At 37.5% G+C, this 14595-nt stretch overlaps 2 protein-coding genes across 3 annotated transcripts; one reads left to right on the forward strand and one right to left on the reverse strand.

The window, feature by feature from the left end:
- Positions 1–680: 680 nt before the first annotated feature.
- LOC132645687 (enoyl-CoA delta isomerase 1, peroxisomal) lies at positions 681–1699 on the reverse strand. Its single transcript, XM_060362820.1, has 2 exons — positions 811–1699; positions 681–708 (listed from the first exon to the last, which is right to left on the reverse strand). The coding sequence occupies exon 1, from the start codon at positions 1566–1568 to the stop codon at positions 834–836; it is 735 nt and encodes a 244-aa protein (XP_060218803.1). The 5' UTR covers positions 1569–1699; the 3' UTR covers positions 681–708; positions 811–833.
- A 5879-nt stretch (positions 1700–7578) lies between these two features.
- On the forward strand, positions 7579–14186 carry LOC132645688 (uncharacterized). 2 transcript variants are annotated; one of them, XM_060362821.1, is made up of 7 exons: positions 7579–8032; positions 9453–9919; positions 10238–10352; positions 11023–11688; positions 12849–12926; positions 13296–13406; positions 13564–14186. In XM_060362821.1, the coding sequence occupies exons 1-7, from the start codon at positions 7691–7693 to the stop codon at positions 13816–13818; spliced, it is 2034 nt and encodes a 677-aa protein (XP_060218804.1). In that variant the 5' UTR covers positions 7579–7690; the 3' UTR covers positions 13819–14186. The 2 variants fall into 2 exon arrangements, with proteins under 2 accessions (XP_060218804.1, XP_060218805.1); XM_060362822.1 differs by having other exon boundaries at positions 7925–8032; positions 9441–9919.
- The last annotated feature ends 409 nt before the right edge of the window (positions 14187–14595 follow it).

The raw sequence follows: 14595 nt of genomic DNA on the forward strand, positions 1-14595 counted from the left end.
TGATCTTCATGCTAATAATTTTTGCCCAGCTAATTAACATCGTTCTGAGTATGAAGATAACAAGATGAATAAACACTGGGAAGGAAATTGGTAGAATCTGCTTTGTGTTCATATTTAATTAAATATACTCCTACTTTCTTGAACGTGTGTTGATTTACATGTCAACTGGTGTTCATTGCTCAACACTGTGTTTGCCTGCAAATCTACACACATCAGAGAGGTGCACTATGATCATCATTTTTGTGTAGTAATCCCATCCAAGATTGACCAGTAACTGATATTTTATCATCAGAACCAACATTTTGGGATAGCAATTCTGTCTTAATGAACATCTCCAATAAAACGGTGCCAATACTTCCCGTCTTCCACAAACTGTGCCGGTATACAAAAATTCACCACTCCAATAACAAGTTCGGTTCAACTGAAATATCGATCCTTTAAAATTGAAACCTAACTTTTAAAAAATCAAAATCGGAACTATCAAAAGAACCGATCTTTTGAAAAAATCAAAACCGAAAACCGACCGAAAAATCAAGAATCGAAACCGAAAAAAACCCAATTAATTCAGATCAATCTAGTTTTTTGGTTTTCTCAACTTTATGCCCACCCAACAGAAAAGTACCTAATAACACCACTGCATTATTTGGCACAATATGATACTACTGCGAAATTACTTCCTATGCTCCAACAGAATACTCCTTTCATTTCCTGCATTTGGTTTATTCAAACACACAGACAATGATAGATATTTTAGTTCAGGAAACAAACATTTTATATTACACATTATAACAAATAGAGTACTAAGCGTACAAATGCCTGAGTCATAGTGTCGGTCACAGCTTGGAGATAGTCTTATTTGCCTGGTCGTCCCCATAATCTCCCACAGTCTCATCAGAACCAAGCTTATTTAACAGCTCCACGTACAGTGTTTTCCTACAACCAGCATACACTTTCCCATCCCACTTTCTTCTCACCAATTCTTCACCTAACTTCACAGCTGCCTCCACTGTCTCTTCCACTCCATTATAAACCGAATCCACAATACCCCTTTCAACTGCCATGTCACCAGTCAACTTAGTTGCTTTCATCACCACCTCACGCCAAACCACAGGCGACCCAACTTTACACTTCAACAAAGCCGAAAACCAAATAGGTATAGGAAACCCAATATCAAGCTCACTCATGTAAAGAAACCCTCGATCCTTACGCATAAGGATATAATCATGGCACATCGCAAATACAAATCCAGCAGCTGACGCGTGTCCTGTGATAGCAGCGATTGTGGGGACAGGCAAATTGATTAGGTCGGAAACGAGAGAACGGAGTTTCTTGGACATGAGTTGTTGACGGGATTTGTCGACTAAGGCCCATTTAAGATCGTAACCATTGGAGAAGAATTTGCCTTGGGCTGTGGTAATCAGAGCGGAAGAAGAAGAGGAAGTAGCTTCAGATTTTACGGTGCGGAGAGCGGCTCGGATGGAGTCGATGAGGTTGGGGTGTAAACGGTGTTCATCTGTGCCGGTTAAGGTTAGGAAGAATATGTTGCCTCTCTTCTCTAATGTGCACATATCTTCTGTTCTGTCTATGGAAGAAAAGTGGGTGATGGTAATGAAAAATACTAGTGGTGGGGTGAGAGTGTTTCCCCTTTCCTCTTTGAAGGATGATCTTTGTATACTAGGTGCCTATGGCCCGTGCAATCCTGTGAAAATTGAACGGATAATTTATTTATCTTTTTGTCGCGATTTATGTGACTTTTTTTTTAGTCCGTTTTAAAAAAAATGATATTTTTTTATATAGTTAGTAATAATTTAATTTTAAATTTTTCATTTTACCCTTAATAAAATGTCACACAAATATATATGACTTTTTCAGTATCTAATATTATACAAATAATACGCATAAGATCAGGAGGTAAAGTAGAACATTATTCACATGGTGCCTAGACTTTGGTCTTTGTGTTAGCCCATTTGCCTCTAAATAAATGGTATGACCTAAATTAGCTTCTTCACGAAGGATGTCACTGTTATGTTATCGTGTATGTGTTCAAGGATATATGTTGAAAGAATGACTTTTTATATTTGACATTTCTTTTAAATTATTAATTATGGTGACTTATAGTATTTTTTACGTAACTTTCAAATATGTAAATTTTATTTCAAAAAAATAAAAGATTTTATGTTAAATCACACGATCAAAATTAGAAAGTTTGACCCTCGAAAGACGAAATGTCAATCTTTTTGGACAGAGAGTATATATGTGAAACCTACATATAAAACAATATTTAACAAATTAACCTATTTAAAATATATATGAATAAATCACGACTAAATAAAAATTTATTTGACTCTTGAAATCCAAAAATATCACGTAAATTTACACGAGATATTATATAGACAAACTTATTCTTTTCTTGTAGTAGCCCCTTTGTCCCAATTTATATGACATAATTTAGATTTTGAGAGTTAAACTTTTTTATTTTGACCATAAATTCGAACATACAATCTTTTAAGTGTTTTGTAAAATGATTTACATATGTAAAAACTATATAAAAAATATTATAAGTCACAATAATTAACAAGTTAAAATATTTAAAGGACATACGAGTAAATCACATTTTTTTTTTTGATGACTCTCAAAATTCGAATTATGTTATATGAGTTGGGCACAATGGAGTAGTAAGTCTCATTTTTCAAGGAGCTAGTTAGACATCTGCAGTGATAACTAATTAGGTGATCAATGGTGTTTTTGTTTTGCTTTGTAGCAACGACAACGGGTAGTGGAGATGTGGCAGCAGCTGTCGATGGTGGGAAAGGGAATGAGAGAAGTGATTGGTCGAAGATGAGTTCGCCGGAGTGGTGAGCTTGAGAGACAAGTTGCTGAAGGAGAAAATATGAGTTCGCCGGAGTGGATTATTTTTTGTGAAATCGGGTTATTTGAATTAATTTGGGGGTTCCCGTCAAATGAAGGATATATTTGTTAACTTTCATAACGGCAGAGACATAAATGACCCAAGACTGTAACGAAGGATATTTTAACCATTAAAATAAAGTAGAGAAATATTTTTGACCCTTTTCCCTTTTTCGTTGTTTCTTTTTATTGGGTATACCTTCTGGGTTGAAAATGTATAAGTTGGGCGGAAAATATTTAATTTGAAATGCAACAGCATATTTTTTTTTTTGGAACCCCAGGATAACCCGCAGTTGCTACAACCTCTGTCACAGCCTCTGCCCTTCAGGTGAGCACTCTGTGGTGAGCACTTTGTGCGCACTGGGTAAACTCCCCATTGTGTAATAGCCTGCAAACCACACAGGTAGAGGTGGCAAAATGAGTAAAAAAATATGGTTATCCGCCCAACCCAACCCATTTAAAATGGGTTCAATATGAATCAACCCATATTATCCACTTAAAATATGGGTAAATTAATGGGTAAAATAGATAAAACTCACAACATATAAAGTGTGTTTGGTATGGACGAAATGTTTTCCAATTTTCCCATTTTTTATTGGTCAAAATGTTTTGGAAAATATTTTCTCTGGAAAAACAAGTTCCTTAACTGTCACACCCCGAACCATGGCCTGGACGAAACATGGTACTCGGTGCCTTACTGCATGTGACCGAGCGAACCACATGGCTTGCTGAATCATCATGAGACATAACATGAGCAGAATATAACGTGAATGCATGATGAGCCTTTATAAAACGTAATAAATCATAATACTTAATAAAAATACTTGTTTAAACATGAGTGCGGAAACAACATGAATGAGCCCAAAATGGCTATACGACTCCGAAAGTCTGACATAACATAACTGACTTGTCTAGTGTATGAAACCTCTAACATAAGTCTGAACATGGAAAACATATTCGCTGGGACAAGGCCCCCAGCATACCTTAGATGCATAACTAATCATAAAACAAAAGTTGACTAAACCCCGAATGAGATGGGGCTCACCAATAAGCTGATACGAATGATGTCCTACTGAGCAGATGTGTCGTCCTGTATATCAGTACCCGCATCGTGAAATGCAGGCCCTCGGGCAATAGAAAGGGGATGTCAGCACTTTGAATGTACTGGTATGTAAAGCAACTGAAAGAAATAACATGGGACATGGAGTAACATGATAAGAACTGAAACCTGGTCATGAACATGAATACATACATATATATAAAACATGGTAAAAATATCATAAGTAGGGAGAGCAATAACTTATAACAGATTCATGGTCTGGTGCTTGCGTCCCGCCAACAGAACACTCAGTCCTTGCCAGGGAACATGAGATTTAATAAAATATGAAAGGATCCAGTCATTATGAGAGATCGTTCGGGACATGGGTGGAGCGATCCTCATCCTACGGTGGCTACGTAGTTTCAGGCTATCTGAAGCCCTCCTCAGTAATTAAAGCAACTCCCAAAAATATGAACATGATATAATTGGCTAAGAAGCCCATGATTTTCGTGAATTAACTTGTACTTGACTTGTAATCATGATTTCACGAAATAGCTTGTAAACATGGTTTCATGAAATAACTTGTAAACATGGTTTCATGAAATAACTTGTAAATATGGTTTCATGAAATAACTTGTATTTAGCATGTATGTATCTTGTATCATAGCATGAAAATAATTATATAATATAGTTGCATGAAAACTTGTAGACATGTAGGATATTCATGAAATAATCATTCTTAGTCAAAAACATGCATGCAAGAACCCATAGAATATAAAATATGGGTTTTCATGGATTACGGACAGATTCTCAATAATCATAATGAGTATCAAGAACACAATGATAAAATAATATCAATTCAACCATAATATAGTCATAGACATGGACCTAGGGTTATCATGAACATAGTATAGAATAGAAACCCTAATTTTATAAAGTTTCATACTTTATGGATTAGGAGGTGTGGGGAAAAACAATGATGTTCCCACACGTAGATAGTAACTCTACATACCTTAATCGCTCCAAAACTTGAAGAAAAGTCTGAATCTTTGAAGAAGAATTCCAAAATCTTGAATTTTTGAACCATGAGATGGCTTTTCTTGAAAACCCTAGTTTATGAACAATGATTTCTTGCTTAGATTACAAGGATATATATTAGAATTGACTTGGAATAATTAGAAGGGTTTACTTAAGTTAGGAAGAGATTGGGACTTGAATTCAACCTAGAATCATGATAAAACTTACCTTGTAGGGTTCTTGAGGCTTGGGACTTGTTCTTCCTGACTTTAGGGTAATTTTTCGTGACTAGGGGTGTTAGGGAAATAAACCCCAAGCTTAAATATAACTTAAATCGCGAAATCCCGATTTTTTGACCCGAACCCGACCTGTTACGCGATGGGTCCGCGATGCGGGGCCATCGCGCGACATTCTGCAGGTCGATACTCAGATTTGCGCGATCGGCCAGCGATGCGGGGCCATCGCATGCGCCCCCACGCGCCCAGAAAAGCGGCGGGTTGTTGGTTCTACGCAGTGTTCGGTAAAATGGTCATAACTTCTTGTACAGAGCTCTTTTTGGGATCCACAATATACCGTTGGAAAACTATTTCAAAGGGCTACAACTTTCATGTTTTAGGTTTCCTCAAATTCCCAATGTATTTTCACGAAATTTGACTGGAAGGCAGACGTATCGAAAACTTAGCCGATTCTATAGAATTTTAAGTGCCTTAATATTACCCATATTGAGACGATCATATCTCCTTGCTCCGATCTCTGATTGGCTTGGTCCTTATATCGTTATAAAGGTATTTCTACACACTACAACTTTCATTAAGGGTACTTTCCCAAATTCCCAACTAATCAAGGATTTATGGCTGCCCGAAGTAGACCTATCAACCATTTTCGCAAAACGTTCAAACCTTTAGTTTTTCCACTAAAACTCTAATGATATGAGTCTAAACTTAGTTCCAAGATACGGGGTGTTACATTAACCACCCCCTCGTACCCCCACCCCACCCTACCACCTAACCACCCCTACACCTTCACTACCCTCACCCCCACCCCACCACTTAACCACCCCCTCCTACCCCCACTACCTCCTATCCCTACCCCTCACCCCTACCCCCACCACCTTCCACTACCTCACTCCCACCTTTATAACCACCTACCCCACCCCCTACCCATATCACCACCTACCCCACCCCTACCTCTATCACCACCTACCCCCAACCCCTACCTCGCATCTCTCTACCACCACCCCCTATCTCTCAACTTTACAAAACTAGACATTTTGTGAAAGTAGTAACTTTATAAAAGTAGCCGCTTTTTCAAAGTATTACTTGGGAAAAGTAGTTACTTTTCAAAAATAGTCGTTTTGCAATAGTAGTCACTTTTAGAAAATAACCATTTTGTGAAAGTAGATACTTTTTAAAGAAGTCATTTTTTTAAAGTGACACAAAAATGGCTACTTTTGTAATGTGATCATTTTTTGAAAAATGACAACAAAAGTTGCTATTTTTGCAAAAAATATATTTTTGCAAAAATAATCATTTTTATGTCACTTTTAAAAAATGGTCAATTTACAAAAATAGCCATTTTTTGTGCCACTTTTAAAAGTTGGCTAGTTTACAAACATAGTCAATTTTTGGGGTTGTCTTCAAACTGCAAAGTAGTCATATATGAAATAGACGCTTTGGGAGGGGGTGGGTGAGGGTTGGGTGGAGCGGTGGTGTGGGATGGGGTGGAGTGGGGGTAGGTAGGTGAAGGTGAAGTGCGTTCGAGGGTGGTCGTTGGGTGGGGCTGGGATTTGGTTGGGGAGTGGGTGGTGGAGGTGGGGTTGGGTGGGTAGTTTCCAAGAAAGATTTTCTTGGAGGTCGTGTCACTGAAAATTTTCGAAATTTTATTCTTCCCACAAATGTTGAGGCACAACTATGTACTAGGGATATTTTTGGACAAATGGTAAATTAATCTTTTTCCATATTGGCTACATGAAGCCGAGCTTTGGATAATATGGATAAGATGGATATCCATATTATCCGTCGGGTAACTCATTTTTTAACCGTGTTAAATATGGGCGGGTCGGGTAATTGATCTGTTTTTTGTCAACCCATTTTCAATCCGGCCCATATCCGACTCGACCCGCTCGTTTGCCACCCCTACACACAGGGGATGTAAACCGCACTAGGCAAACCCTATGCGACAGACTCGACTCAGAAGGCATTGAGGGGGGATCGATCCCGGATCATCTGTGTGGATAACCACCCTCCAAACCAACGGAGCCACCCCGAAGGATCATATTCGAAGTTCAAATTATATAAATAAATATTTAATGTAATTAACCCTTTAATTTGGTTACTCAAACACCTTTTCTTCTCAAATAGGATCTAAGAGCCTATTTGGATGGACTCACGCTTATAAGTTGCAAACAGCTTATAAGCTAAAAAAAATAAGTTGGGGTAGTCTAACTTATTTTTTTTGGCACAGCTTATAAGCTGCTTTAGATAAGCTAAGTCAAATGGGCCTAATTATTTTTTTGAGCTTATTTTAAGTACAAAATGACTTTAAGCTGACCAGTCAAATACTCAAAAAAGCCAAAAACAGTTTATAAGCACTTATAAGCAAATCCAAACGGGCTCTGAAACCTGAGGGAGCTTCGGTGCTATTACCCCTTATATTCAAACTCGAAAGTCCAAACCATTATCACTGCTTATTCAATTAAAATCCTCAGATTAATCAACGTCGACAAAGATGGATACTCCTCCTTCTACCACCACCCGCCACCGCCGTCATCAACAAGTTCCTGACGAAAAACGACACCGTTCAGTCTTCGACTTACCAGCGAACTTGTTTGATTCGTGCCGCCTCCTCCAATCTCCGTCAGCATCGCCACTCGAAAACCTCTCAGTCAAAACCCTAACCCTAGACGATGCAAACATTGATGACGAATCCAAAAAGGAAGTGGAGGATACGGAGACTTGGAGTAATCGGAATGATGTGAAACAAAGGTTGTCTTGTAATACTTGTAAGGCCGAGTTTGACTCTCTCCAGGATCAGCGTTCTCACTTCAAATCCGATATTCATCGACTAAATGTATGTTTTTTTGTTTAAGATTTAATTATATTCATGCTTGACAGTGGGTATAGAGGATTCAATTAGCTGATTCTAACTGATTTGAGATTGATGCATACCTGATTGATTTTGAATCTGTCTTCTAAGGATAATAATGCTATTAAGGGTGAGGATTTTCTAGCTGAATAAATAAAATAAAAAAGTTCTATTACTTGAAGTAGAGAATTGCTGTCAAGTGTAAAATTTATGATTTTTATCTTTATAATTGGATTTAAAGATCCTTTTTTTTTATTCTTTTTGGTTGGCTTAAGCACAACTTATTGCTAGTAGTCAATACTTGTTTTTTCCTTTTATCCTCAAATTTATTTGTTTTATTCTTTTCTGATAATCAAAGACATTAGTAAGTTGATATATAAAGAGAGAACTTTGGACAAGTATTCCCAAGACTGAAATGCTTACCCTCAACAAAGCACAAGATAATGACTTTGTAACAAAACTATTTTTACGGTATTTTTTTTTTTTAGTACTTCAGTATTCATATGCTTGAGATTAGTCCTTTGGGATTAACAACTCCTAGACAATTTCCCAATATTTGCGCCTTTTAGCTTTTGAAAATGAGCTAATCTAGGCTAATGACGTATCACTAGTAGAATTTAGGAGTTGGGGTTATGGGAATTGTGAAGCCAACTTATTACTGATTGAGCATGATGACAGGCGACACTACTTTCTTCGCATCCTTCATTTCAGGACAAGAACCATCAGGTTTTAGAATTTCTATTGGGTTTTCTGAATATCTCTCATCCGGCCTATTAAGCGAGTCAGTTAGAGATCGAAACTGGACCTGAGAGAGACTAGACTTCTAGTAAGAGTAGGTCTTCAATTTGTTCAGCAAAAGAATATTTTGAAAGTTGCAGGACAATGCTGTCCGAATTCACCTCTAGAAAATAGCTTTAGATTCTTCCTTATGGACCTTGCTTATACACAACAACAACAACATACCCAGTATAATCCCACAAATTGGGGTCTGGGGAGGGTAGAGTGTACGCATAGCTTACCCCTACCTCAGGAGGTAGAGAGGTTTTTTCCGATGGACCCTCGGCTCACCTTGCTTATAAAGTTTCAGAAAAGGAATACATTGGTTCCATATGACCAGAGTGGCAATTGGAATAGACGGCCCTGCTAGAACTTTATTAGCGGAGGCTATTCATCATTGCTCTAGAAGCACTTCAAATTAGCTCGTGTTTCTGGAAATTGTCACTTTGACTTGGTTACTCTGTCTCTAAAGTTTTCAATCTGCAGCGCCTTCTTCTCCACCCTGGCCCCAAAAAGATTTTTTTTCCCCCAGTTTTCTGTTAAAATCTTTGTTCCTGAAGGTGCTGATCTCATTATACTGGTTGTTCATTTAGTAGTTATAGTAATTTCTTGTCAGTACTGATATCAGATAAAGCTTAGCATTTCTGGGAGAGACATCATAAAGGAGGAAGACTTTGATGAGATGACCTCTGATTCCCTATGTAAGGATTATGATTTATCAAGTATTTCTGGATCAGATGATGAAGATCACAAAGAATCTGGTCAGTCCAATGATATGCAGCGAAGAATAGTTGGAGATATAAAGAATAAAATATATTTAAAATTGCATAATGCGGAGATCCTTTCACTGTGGAAGGGTTTACTCCTGAATGAGTCACAGAGCATTTTGTTTGAGAACAAGAAGACGCTTGCTGCAGATGATATCAGGAACAGGATTTATTTGACAGAAAATGAAGTGATTGAGAAGTTGAAGTATTTGATCCATGAACCAAGGGATAATACCTGTTTGAGGATCGTGTTGCTTGCAAGAGGTGGGCATTTTGCAGGCTGTGTTTTTGATGGTACCACAGTTGTGGCACATAAGACATTCCACAGGTTAGAGTCTTTGTTGTAAGAAAAAGTGCAATGCTTCTTTTGTGTCATTCTCATCATACCAAGACAACTAGTTCGACGAATATTTTTACAAGTTGAAATATTATACTATGTAAATAGGGCAAAAATGTTCTTCTTTGTATATTTTTAAGTTGTTAAATCTCCTTGGCCTAAGAAATGTTTTCTTGAAAAATTCCTTGTTTGAATTCCTGGCTCCACCAGGGCTGCCATGCTTTTTAAATGCTTAAGTCGTAGCTACCATTCCTGCATCTCTTCTGAGAGAATGTGGCAATAATTTATATTACTTTACCTTTCTTTTAGATATGTTATACGGGCTAAGGCTGGTAAGAAACAATCATCAAAAGATGCAAGTGGCAAGATGGCGCACTCTGCTGGAGCATCAATTCGTCGGCATAATGAACTTGCTCTTAAAAAGGTAAAGGGATTGATGTTTGCATAAGAGTTATTTTGTTGCATGGTCAGTATCCTATTCAGTGCGGCTTGCCAAATTACGCTTATTACTCAACTATAACATGAGATCCCAATTCAAGTAGGTGCACCAACATATTTTCTTGCCTTTTTGCATGCTCATCATGAAAAATTTCCCTTTTCTTCCTCCTTTTCTGCTGGTGGCAATGGAGTTCTTTTTGAAAAACACTTGTTAGTCATCATATCTCAGTTCAATCGGGCCTTACAAAAGTTGGTGTCATATCCGTGCTATGATTTCTGCTTTCTGTGTAGTTGTTTCTTTTTTTTTTTTTTTTTTTTTTTAGTTCAGTTTAATGTTTCTGATGATTTCTATGGGGAGTTCCTTCATATTTTCTTTAGTGATACTTAAATTCCCATTTCTGACACATTGTCTCATGATACGAGTCCATTTTGGTTTCCTTATAAGCGGGGGCTTTAGGGACTAGATTGCTTCTGTTTATTGGTCTTACTACTTGAAGTGGTTCTCTCTGATTTTTGAAAGAAAAAAAAAAGGGAGGGGGATTAGTTGGCTGTCATATTGCAAGAGAACAGAGGCACTATGGAGTAGGAAATCTGAATTTTTTAAATTGGATTAACATCTTATTATCTGATGATAGTTTTTGCTGTTTGATAACCAGGAAATCCAAGATTTGCTCACTGCATGGAAACCTTACTTTGTTGTTTCGTCCTGTATCTTCATATGTGCTCCCTCTGACAACCGGCAACTGTTTTTTGACGGAGATCGACCATATTTTGATTGTCAGCTTAATGTTATTAGAAATATTCCTTTGACTGTTCGAAGACCTACCTATAAAGAAGCTAGACGGATATATGGCTTATTGACTCAAGTATCCTTCGAAGTAAATGAGGAAATTGCACCGAATTGTGAAGAGGTAAGTGCAAGTGGTTTGAGCAGCAAGTGTGATATGTCCATGGAGGTTTTGAAGGAAAATTTGGAGACTAAGGAAATTACCAAAGAATGTTCTACTGTTATGCCATCTCCCAATGCGATCATATCAAGTGAGAGTGAGAGTGATAATGACACCGTTGGTACATCCACTCCTTTACATGAAGCAGCAAAGTGTGGGGATTGTGAAAAGGTTTTTGAACTTCTAGAACAGGGTATGGATCCTTGTCTCAAGGACGAGAGAGGGAAAACTCCATATATGCTTGCAAGTGAAAAAGAAGTGAGAAACACATTTAGGCGCTTCATGGCATCAAACCTTGACAAGTGGGATTGGCCTGCTGCTAAGGTGCCTAGCGCATTGACTAAAGAAATGGAGGAAACACAAGCTGCTAAACAGGTAACTTCTTGATTATTTTAGGGGTGTGATATTGACAGTGTAATTTTCTGCCGAGGTTCTTATATTTTGGATCTGGATTATAATTTTTCGTGGAGGACCCTATATTTAGGACATGGGAATGTATAAGCAATTGATTTAGACGTCGTTGTTATTAATTTTGTTGCTTATGCAATATGCAGACACTCCACCTATTGTATTCCAATCTCTGAGTTAGGGTTGGGGGATTTGGATTAGAATGTTCAGTCGATTATTATCTTTTTCAAAATGTTTGTAAAGATTTTAAGAGAGTTTCCCTCATTTAGGAAGCCTAAAACAGTGTCATTAGTCATGTACTGTCAAGCGGATTAATGCATGTTGTTTGACTGTTCTGTAATATTGATCACCTTCTCTTCTTAATATATGTCAAGAGGTCAAAAGATTCTAAGAGTTTCTTCATATCAGGCATATCGCAAATGCAGATGAATCCAAGTATACTTGATTGTTCTAAATATTCTCCCATTCATTGTCATTGTTCTAGTGTAAATCTTCTTTTTGTAATATGCCTGTACTTCACAGATATGAGCAGTGTGAATGTGGAAGTTACATTAAGAGCCCGTTTGGATTGGCTTATAAGTTGCTTATAAGCTGTTTTCAGCTTTTTTGAGTGTTTGGCTGGCCAGCTTAAAGTCATTTTGTGCATAAAATAAGCGTAAAAAAATAATTGGGCCCGTTTAACTTAGCTTATCTAGAGCAGCTTATAAGCTGTTTTCAAAACAGCTTATAAGCCAAAAAAAATAAGTTAGCCTACCCCAACTTATTCAAACAGCTTATAAGCCAAAAAAAATAAGTTAGCCTACCCCAGCTTATTTTTTTTTTGGCTTATAAGCTATTTCCAGCTTATAAGCTACTTATTTTAAGCCCATCCAAAAAGGCTCTAAATCCTTCCTAGGTGAATGTATTTTATCCATGATCCAAGACAATTTGATTGCTGTATTCTGTCTGCTAGCTATGACATCATAAGGTACTGGACAAGTATACTAATTGAATTAATTTACCTTTGTCATGTGTTATTTCTCAATTTCAGCCATCAAATATGTTTTTTTGATAAGCCAATCAGTGAAAATGTGTTTTATGCTGCATTATATAGCTAGCTGATATGACAATTGTATTTCTCTCCCCAGGCAGAAAAAGACGCAAAGAAGAAAGCTAGGGCAAAAGAGTTGAAGAAATTGCGGAAAGCAAGGCAAAAAAAGGCTGAGGTGCATGCTAATCTATTTTTTATTCTGATTTTTTTCCATATCCTGTCTTAGCACTCTCTTGCAAAAATAATTGTTCTTGCATGGCATGGATGAAGGAGCAAAGGTTCTAGAGTTTTACATTTATTTATTTTTGGTTGTACTTGCCCTTCAATCAATCATCAACTTTGTATTTTCCTTTGTCTTTTCTCCCTCTGACGAGAAGAAGAGTTTTGGACTATTGATAGGCAGCTTACCTATCCCCAAAAAAAAAAGTTTTGGACTATTAGTAGGCAGCTTAGAAGTTCATTTGCCTCTTGAACACCCACACCTGGGCTAATTTGTTCATCCTCCTATTATCTCTCTCTCAGCGTTGTGACATCATTTTTGCAGGCTGAGGCTGCTCAAGTCCAGACTGCTCCATCTAAATCTGAGAGAGGAATGGGTGCTTCAGCTCTTAAAGGAAAATCTCAGTCTACTCTTTCAGCAAAAATATCTAAAGAGGTCTCGGAACATATTACTGCTGTATCTCTTTTATGCACTTGTACCTATCACTGCTCGAATTGGAATATTTAGGAAGTGCTGCTCAATGTTGCGGACAAAGCTTTGTAGTTTCTACTCTCTTTTATGGTGTCTGATATGTTTTCTCTTTGCCAATCAGGAGGAATTGAAAAGGGCTCATGATGCTGAAAGGGAAAAAAGAGCAGCTGCGGCTGAGAGAAGATTAGCTGCTGCCGCAGCCCTCAAAGCTCAAGGTACCGGCTCAGTTTCCGCTCCAGGTGGCTCAGGAACTGACATTCTATGTTCTTGCTGTAACGGGTCATTGGCTGGCAAGGTTCCCTTTCACAGATATAATTACAAGTATTGCAGCAGTGCATGCATGCACGTGCATAAAGAGATCCTTGAGGACGGATAAGGGAAATTTCCATGTTGAAGTTGTTCATAACTCGAGCTCCATCTATACCGTCCACTTTGCTTTCTAACCATATGACAGGGTGCGGAGGGGCGTGGGAGGTGGTGAGAGAATGGTCTTTTGGTATGATCCTTCAGAAGAAACACACGGCAATCACCTCAGAGAAAACAACTGCAACATCCATGTTATTATTATTACTAGTATTACTTATTATTTTTTGGGGGTAGAGGTCCTGAATGAGAAATGAAGGATTTGGTGAGAATTTTGCTACTGTGTAATATTAGGGAGGAGATCAATAACCGAGTCACTACTTCCAAATAATCATTTTGAGTTCTCAACGTATAAGACTAAATTGGGTATCGGAATAAAAACTACAACTCTCAAATTACAACAGAAATATGTTACAAATAAAAATTGTTTTATTGACTTGCGGATAATTATGCATGACATAAGAAATAGGGCTAATAGTACCTTTTTAAATGGGTGAAACCAGGAATTGTGCCAAGCGTGTTTAAGATGTAACACACACACATACATATATATATCCATATAACAAGTGATATTTGAACTATATACAAAATACATTTTCTACGTACATATTTATACACACATAACTACTTATTTATAAAATCAGTTTAGCCACTTAAAAAAACTTTTCAACACTAAACTTATCAACTATTTACGATAAGCTAATTCAAACAGGCTCTTAATTCCAAAGCGACAACATATTCAAGAAATAAATCTTGATGGCGATTTTGGCCGTTGTAACTGTCAAAAATG

Source organism: Lycium barbarum, chromosome 6 (genome assembly GCF_019175385.1).
Source record: "Lycium barbarum isolate Lr01 chromosome 6, ASM1917538v2, whole genome shotgun sequence".
Taxonomy (NCBI): domain Eukaryota; kingdom Viridiplantae; phylum Streptophyta; class Magnoliopsida; order Solanales; family Solanaceae; genus Lycium; species Lycium barbarum.